Raw genomic sequence first — 8,808 nt, 5'->3', positions numbered from 1 at the left:
TCTTCCGAGGGTCCCGGGCAGGGGTCAGGCCTCGGAGAGCGTGCGACTGAAACGCTTAACCACCCCTTGGAGACGAGGGCTTGGCTGTCCGGGCCATGGCTGGGGTTATTCAAACAGAAGTTGTACAGTGAATCAATCACAGGCCAGCACCCTGAATAGGACGGCGTTTGGGGGTGATTGTGATGATAATGCGGGCGAGCAGCTGGGCTGGATGGTGCCGGGGGGCGGCAGAGAGAGCAGGATTCAGGCATCCGTTCCAGAGCCAATCCAGTGGAATCTGATCACAGCCCTGCTCGGAAAAAAAACCAGTTTAAAAACCCTCCGGAGGGAGGGAATTAAACAAATAAGGATGCTTTTTCTCTTTGAAATGCACCCCTGGAGTTTATCCAGCCAAGTTGGGCTCAGCTTTTAAGGTGGGACTTGGCTGCTAGCTGACCCCTCACTGCAAAACGGGACAGCGCTGTGGGAGTGAGAATGAACGACCTTTTGGGAGCAAACAGGGCCTTTTGCACACCCTGGTATCATTTTTTGGGGAGGTCCCTGGGGCTCGGGAGACTTCGAAATATAGAACCACTGACAACGAAGGCTGGAAGGGACCTCAGGGGGTCACATCAAGTCCAACTCCTGCTGCAAACAGGGCCAGTCCTAACTACATCATCCCAGCCAGGGCTTTGTCGAGGTTAAAACCTCCAAGGATGGAGACTCCACCACCTCTCTGGGGAGCCTGTTCCAGCACTTTACCACCCTCTTCTTGAGAAAGTTTTTATTAATATCCAACCTCAACTTTCCTTGCTGCAACTTGAGCCCATTGCTCCTTGTTCCATCTTCCGGCTCTGAAGCTCTAAGCCAGCAGTTCTCCATTTTTTTTTTATACTCAAGGTCCCCCCTTGTTAGGTGCCAAGCACCCCTCATTAATGCTCAACTCTTTGAGGGAACTGGACTTAATTAGTTTGGAGAAGAGAAGACTGAGGGGGATTGAATAGCAGCCTTCACCTCCCTGCAGGGGGGCTGCAGAGAGGATGGAGCTGGGCTGGTCTCAGTGGGGGCAGACGACAGGACAAGGAGCAATGGGCTCAAGCTGCCGCAAGGGAAGTTGAGGTTGGATGTTAGGAAAAACTCTCATGAGGAGGTGGGTAAAGCACTGGGACAGGTTACCCAAAGAGGTGGTGGAGTCTCCATCCTGGGAGGTTTTGAAGACCCGGGTAGACAAAGCCTTTACTGGCATGATGCAGCTGGGGCTGGTCCTGCTTGGAGCAGGGGGCTGGATTAGATGCGACTCCAGAGGTCCCGTCCAACCCTCATGTCCTATGATCCCATGAAGGGGCGATGGCTGGGGGTGGGGGGAAGTTAAACAACTTTCGCCCCAACCTGTTGGGCTTCAAAACCGAGGAGAAAGAGCTTGGCGAACTAGCTGTAGATTTGGAGAGAGCGAGCGAGCAAGAGAGAGGAAAGGAGGGGGGCGCAGGCTCTATTGTGCTCGACAATGAGCCACTGACTGAAGAATGGCTTTTAAATCGGGACATATGCCAGGCCGAAGGGAGCAGGTGAAAAGCGCCTGCAAGCCCCTGGCTGGAGCCCCACCCCCCAATACAGGCGCCCTCGGGGGTCCCATGAGCAGACAAAGCCCCCCCGATGGGCTCCGCTTCCCAGCCCTCAGGCCTTGGAGATGTATTAACGCCGACTTCCATCTGCCCTTCTGTTTTCAGGGGCGGGAACACACGTGGGGGATTGATGTGCTGAGCACATCGCAGTCCCTCTGATATAACCCCCCCTTCCTCCCCCCAGCCAGGTCTCCAAGAGCTGGCACCATGAAGCCAGAGGGTCTCGAAGGACGAGGGGACGCTCCCAGCCGAAGGCACGTCCCTTGCATGCACCTGCCGTGGCTGGAGGCAGCTCCTGGAATCGGGCGCTGCAGTCGCGGCGCTACAGGAGACAGCTGCAAGCCAGGGCCCTTCCAAACGGATTGAAGAGTGGGGGGGTCCGAAGGACCGATACGGGGAGGGTAGAGACAGAAACCTATGCACACCCCTCTGCCCCCAGGACCCACACTCCCTTCCCTGCTCCAGCGCCCCGCTGTTCCATTCCCGCCGGCAGCGGGAAAACTGACGGCCTTAGGGGTGGGCTGAGGGGCCTGGCACCACCCCCAGCACCGCATTACACCCCCTTCCAGCAATGCCTGGAGGACAAGCACGGTCAACCCCCCCCTCCCCTGAATCCCCGACACGAGCCCGGAGTGACCTCCCGGCCTGGACACGAGATGTATGCCCCCACCCCACACACACACAATGTGTCGCTGCATCTGCTCAGGGCAGCTGGTCCCACCGCGGCCCCTTTTTACCAGCGGGGATTGCAAAGCAGCTGGATATTCCTCCCACTTCTGTAGCCAGGGGGACTCAAGGAGACCCCTGCAGGCCTGGCCTGTTGCCACCGACTTCAGGGCTTCAACAAAGCGTTAACATATTGTCGGGCTTTCCCCGACTCACAAGCTTCTTGCCCAAAGCCGTGAGCCTGGGGAAGGACACCTGGAAGTGCAGATTTGAGACTTGAAAGGCTTTGGCCGGGCACAGAGAGTGCTATTCCCTGGCCGGGGTGGAGCAAGGGCTTGGAGATGTCCACAGCTGGGATGAGAAGCAGAAAGCAGACTCACGGCCGGGGAGAGAAGGGCCTGGGAGCAATTTCCTCGCGGAGCACTGAGGCTTGGCTGATGGTGGTCTCAGAGCCTCCCATGCAGTCACCCCCCACCCTGTGCCCGCTGCTCAGATACTCGTGCACTTCCAGCTGTTACAGAGCGGGAAAGAAGAACAAAGAGTCACTGATGCAACTTGAGCCCATTGCTCCTTCTGTCATCTGCCACCACTGAGAACAGCCCAGCTCCATCCTCTCTGGATCCACCTTGCAGGGAGCTGAAAGCTGCTACTAACACCCCCTGCCCGTCCTAAAGCCCGGTGCCCTTAGGGGCTGCCAGGCTACAGCGGGCCTCACCCATGTCCTGTGGACCCTCACGCTCCTTCCACGGTACAGCGCTGGCCCACATTTCAGTGGAGGACAGCGTGCAGATGTCCACTGAAATCGGGCCTCCAATGTTACGTGCCTCTGGTTTAGCTGGTCTATAAGGTGCCAATCTGCCCTGTCCCGCAAAGCCACACAAATCGGGCTCGCTAAAAAAAGCGCTCGTTAACCATTAAATAAAGATGCAATTAGCAGAGGTTCAAGGGGACGAAGAACTTCTTAAAAGGTCTGGGGATTGGGAATCACCCCACGGGGTCAGCAGAGATTCAGCAGTTGCTTGATTGACAGGTGTCACCCCCATCATGGCTGTCATTGCCCCCCACCTCCCTGGCCAAGCGCATGCCATGGATGTGTTTGCAGCTGGCTATAAAATGGGGTGATGGAAATGGGTGGGAATCAGTGAGCTGCTTTCCAGGCAGGAGGCCCCTGGCCCCTTCAGCTGCTGGCTCCTTAACAATTTGTCTGGGGTTAACGAGGACCTTAAACCGAAACAAATTAACGCGGGAACAGCAGGGCACAATGGCAGTGATGCCGCACCCCAAGGATTAGGCTCACAGGCAAGTTGGGCTGGAAGGGATCCTGCAAGGACGTCCAGTCCAGTCCAGTCCAGTCCCCACTGGACACAGGACCTTCCTCCTCCTCTCCAGCCTCAGTTTTCCTTGCTGCAGCTGTCCCCAATGGCCACGGAGAAAAGCCTGTCCTCACCCTCTCTGTGATCACTCCAAGGCTGGGATCAAATCCTCCCTTGGTCTCCTCTTCTCCACACTCTTCCAGCCCCAGGTCCCTCATCACTTGTGTCCCTCTCCGCTGGACTCTATCCAATGTGTCTACCTCCTCCTGGCAGTGTGGGGCCCTGAACTGGCCGCAGGGCTGGGAGAATCACTGCCCTGGATTTGCAAGGGACACTTCTGCAGGAGGCTGCTGCCTTCTTTTGCCATAAAAGCGCCGGGTTAGCTCATAGCAGGCTGGCCTTGGCAGTGTGTTGCCTACTCCGGGGTCCGTGGCCACGTGCCCGCTTTCGTTCCCTGCAGGGTCTGAGCGTCCACGTGGGCAGTTTCCCCAGAAGAGCTGGAGTGCCGGCTCCACCAACAGCATCGCTCTCCAGTGCCCAGTAGGTAAATCCCTCTCCTCCCTTCAAGCTCTCCTTGCTTAAACGGGGTTTTGCTTTTCCCTGGACTTCAGCTCCAGGCTCAGAAATCCCCTCCAGGCACCAGAGGCCACGGCACAAATCAGGGGATAATGCAATGCGCTGGTGGGGTCTTGTATAAAGGCTCCAGAGGGGTTTTCCTCCAGCCCCGCCACAGGTGGCCAGCTGTGAAGAGCAGTTTCCAGGCTGCCCGGCTCCAAGCTGGGGAGGGGATGGGGTGGGAACGCTTCCAAACAGCAGCTGCAACTGCCCGTGGAGGCTCCCAACCCGCCCGGCATCATAAACCCAGCGGGACGACCCCCTTCCTCTCTCCCAGACCCACGAGCAGGTGAGAAAAAAAATCAGCCCCAGGGAAGCAAACAAGTTTTGCCTCTGGGGGAGGGCAGCAGCTCGGCTCACAGCCTGGGCAATCCATCATCTCCAGTCCAGAGCTCCCAGCTGGAAGCCCCTGGCCAGGGGGAGTAGTGGGATCTAGCAGTTAGAGCAGCAGTTCTCAAGCTTTTGAGACTCACGGTTCCCCACGTTAGACTTGAGGCCCAGAAATACTGGCATGGGGAAATCATTTTGCCTTTCTTCAGCTTGCTCCTGTCCCAGGTTTCAGATGGAACTGAGGATTCATTCGCTAGTGCATTGGTAACAGTTGTTAATTAGCCTGGATTAGATGAGCCCGTGAGGTCTCTTCCAGTCCTGCCTTCTTATAAGCCCACGGTCCCTCCAATGCAACTTTCTTCTAGGCAACTTGCAGCTTCTTCCATGAAACTTTGGGCGTGCTGTGCCCAGATACTTGGAGCTGTGAAGTCGTGGCACGCTAATAACCCAGCCTGATTCTCCACACAGACGCTGGCAGAGATCTCTGCTTTCAAAGCGGAGCCAAGGACCTCAAGCCGAGACATCTGGCGCCTGCCAGAGATGGTGCAGAGCATCTAAAGAATAGCAAACTCCCCTCTCCAAGTGATTTCTCAGGCAGGCGGGCCCGAAGTGGGCTGGAGGAAAAGCCGGTGAGTATTATGGCAGTAACCCATCACGAACCCAGCCCGGGAGAGGAGACGGCACCAATGTTTGGGAGAGAGGGGAAGAGAGCGAGACTGGAAAACAAGCAGTGGTGTTTCTACTGCTCGGTGTTTTGGACTGAATCAGCTTTGCTGGGCTACGACTCTTCGCGGCCAGTTCTGCTCCTGAAATGGGGACTACGACTCTTCGCGGCCAGTTCTGCTCCTGACCTGGGGCCCTCCTGCTTCCACTGAGGACAAACCAAAGCTGCCAGGCCCAGAACCAGTCGGGGGGCCTAGGTTCCCACCTATTCTTTCAGCTCTAAGGTCAAAGGGATTTGGGCGCCTCAATGCTTTATGGGAGCAGGCAACCCCGACATCCTTCCCAAGGCACTGCTACATTACAGATGGGTCCGGCAAGGGTCTAAAGCCCAATCCCAGGGGAACGGAGCCTGTTCTCTGGGAAGATACCCAGCCTGGGGCTTCTGGGCTGTGCCCACACCCACTTGCACACGCAAGTGCCTGTGCATGGGTGTTTCCCCAGTCGGTCGCTCCCTGATCGGGAGCTGCTGGGGACAGGCAGGAGGCGCATCCCAGCTTGGAGGGCGAAGACCATCGCCCCGCTCACCTGTCACTCGTGTTCTCAAGCCAACACATATAGAAGCAACAAGCGCCGAGTCCCACCCCTTGCCCCCCATCACCACCCCCAAATTTATCAGCCAGGAAGAAACAGGCCAAACTCAACCTCTACTCACCGTTATCGAATTCGTCTGGAATCTGCAGGGAAAAGAGAGAGAGAGTGGGTTAGTCCAGGCCTGACGGCCTCCATGATATTCCCCAGCCTGGAGGGACAGCAGCAGGGTTGACCCCCCAGAGGTCACGTCCAGTCCGACCCCCATCATCACCCTGTCCAAACCAGCCCAGTACAACGACCATCCAGCTTGATGTGACGTCAGACAACACAGAGGGAAAGCAGACAGGGAAGTCACCACCCGTGGAATTACTGCATGCAATCACAGCGGAGGCCTGACCTGGAGGGAAATATTTGAACTAACCACCAGCCAAAATTACCCCCGTGACAATACAGCCGAGAGACACGGGAAAAGCAGAGCAGCATGGGAATGCCCTGGAAGAGCCGACGACTTCCACCACCGCTCCGCTGCATTCGTACAATGGGAAGGGCTGGGGAACAAGGAGGAGAGCGGGGTTCCCCGGGGACGGGAATTCACTGCCCAGCAGGAGCAGGTCCAGGGAGGTCTGGGCTCCCCCTGGTCGGCCCTACAATAGGGTCCCACTGATGATGTGGGTTTCAGGGGCCGGGAGGGAAGAACCAGGCGTTGATACGCGTGCCCTTTGGCTGCCCCCAGCTAGGCTGAAGGGCAGGGGACCATCTCCCGGTCTGTGCAAGCTCCAGTCACTGCTAGCCCCAGACCCCTCTTGCTTGGGAAGCTAGGGCAAGGTTTAGGAACAGACAGTCACCGACCTGTCACGATGGAAGGATTAGGGCTGGGCTGGGCTGGGAGTTCAGCCCCTACCCCCCCGCCCCCACTCTCCTGGTCCAGCTACAGCAATGCATGCCATGCCCCTCTTACAGAGGAAGGCAATCCTCCCCCGCGCCCGCCCCCAAGTCTGTGTCAAGCTGGACAATTCCTTCCTGCCCCCAATGCAACATCGGTCTGAGCCCGAGCGCAGGAGAAAGACCCTCCAGCCAGGACCCTGCAGGGTTGATCCCACCAGAAGCATTGGCACAGCCCAGTGCCCATCCCCAGCCTGGGCTGCAGCAGCACCCAGCGCCTCTGGGGGGATTAAAAAACCCGGCACATGTAGCTGCAAAGGGTGTGGGGCAACCAGCAAAGCCCAGAAGCCTGGGAAATCCCCAAAGCAGAGCACAGGCATCGCCACGCCAAGATCATCCCGCACCAGTGATCATGCCCCATCCTCCTGGTAGGGCAAAGGGAGCGGGAGAAACGAGGGGAGTTGAGACAAGCCAGCTGCACAACCCATATGCTCCCACGATGTCCCGTGGCTGCCTGGTGGGACCTCATCAGCCTTCAGACACCTTTACAGCAAGGGGTTTGTTTGCCCGCAAGCTGGGAGGGGGCCCGGGGCCCAGACAAGCGCGAGGCGGTATGATGGCACCATCTAGGGAGAGGCACTGGCGAGGCAAGAGAAAAGCCAGGCGCAAATACCAGGAGCCTGCCTCAGAGCAGGGAGGAGAGCCAGGTTTTCCAGCAATGATTCTTAGCCGGGGAGGGGGAGATGCAGCACCCTGGGGTGCCTTGAGACCCTTTCATGGTCAGCACTGCAAGGTGCGCACAGATCAGTCGCAAGCTAAACCTAGAGATTTGCGACAGGAATCCACACCGTTCTGCCCTACTAGGGTCTTGCCCAGCTCTTTGCAACAGATAAATCACATTATTAGTTGTCCTGTAGTAAAAACAAAACAAAACAGTGGAAATAGAGCTGACTGTTTCCAAAAGTGCACCGTGGGTCTACAAAGGTCAAGAACCGCTGGTTTCCAGAGAGCCCCACGTTAGTCTGGGGAGATGCAGCCTCTAGCAGGAAAAGGATAGAGCTGGGGAGACCCAAGCTACCCGCTAAGCATGCAAGGGTCCTGGTAGGCCAAGACGGGTCAGCTGCAGGAAGTAAGCCCCTTCCCAACTTCCAGCACACTAGAACCTGGCATTAAGAGCAGTCTCTGGAAGACACTGAGGAGGTGGCAGGGGACTACATCTGCCCTAGATCCTAGCTGGGTGCAAGCCCTGCTATCAGCACTGGCTGGGGGGGACCATGCAGGACCCTTTCTGGCTCTGTCTGGCCTGTCGATACCTGTCCACCTGAGATGCTGCTGGAGAGGCAGCTCCCGCAAGGCTGGGGACCCAGGGGAAATCCTCAAACAGAGCAACTCCGTTCTTGGGAGACAGCGGAGGGAGAGCGCAACAGGCCCAGGATGACTCTCCAGAGAAGGACAAGAGAAGCCAAAGCAAGTTCCTCCCAACCAGATGCTGGTTTACTGGGATACCACCAGCAGACAATACACAGACATCCTCACTAGTGGGTGGGAGGTCTTAGGCCCCTCTGAATTCATCCTCATGGGGCAAGACAAGTTCCAGACCCAGCCCCTCTTGTCTTGGTGTGAAGGAGTTTTATACAGTTCCGGTCCCAAGGTCTGTATTCCTGCCCGTGTCTCTGAGAGAACGATCTCTTGGCCAAGAGAGCAGGGAAACTGAGTCACAACCTGCACCCCTTGTTCTTTCCTGGGGTCACCTAATTAGGCTTGCACATGATCCATGGCCTCTGCATCTCCGCTCTTTTGAAACTGCACCTCGCCATCTGCCTTCTCTCACGTGCTGATGGTTGGGATCCAGACTGAGCCGGTGGGAGCAAAGGATCTGGGAGGAGACGTGTTGTGCTGGGGATGTACGACAAGGGGCGAGGGGTGTTCAGGACTCCCCAACAACCCTGAACAACTCTGGGCATTCAAGGGAATGAGGCGACTCCTCTGAACGCCTGTGGAGCGCTGAGGAAAACCTGAGAGTAGTTAACTATCACTCCTTTACTTTCCCACGTCTCAGTGCATCGAGCCCATGGCAGATCTCCCCAGCTGGGTCCACCTTACCCTTAAGAAACATCCTCTGCTGCCTTTCACAACATTGACTGCTG

At 57.1% G+C, this 8,808-nt stretch overlaps 1 protein-coding gene across 1 annotated transcript in view; it reads right to left on the bottom strand.

Annotated features, from left to right (window-relative positions):
• TIMM50 (translocase of inner mitochondrial membrane 50) overlaps positions 1–8,808 on the bottom strand; it is a 23,475-nt gene that overhangs the window by 7,548 nt on the left and 7,119 nt on the right. Inside the window, exon 3 of the mRNA XM_025214328.1 lies at positions 5,901–5,922. Within this exon, the coding sequence (XP_025070113.1) occupies positions 5,901–5,922 (22 nt within the window). The remainder of the gene's footprint in view (positions 1–5,900; positions 5,923–8,808) is intronic.

The sequence above is a fragment of the Alligator sinensis genome, unplaced genomic scaffold, assembly GCF_000455745.1.
Source record: "Alligator sinensis unplaced genomic scaffold, ASM45574v1 scaffold107_3, whole genome shotgun sequence".
NCBI lineage: Eukaryota > Metazoa > Chordata > Crocodylia > Alligatoridae > Alligator > Alligator sinensis.
Note: the sequence above shows the minus strand (reverse complement) of the source record. Positions and strands in the feature narration are given on the sequence as shown.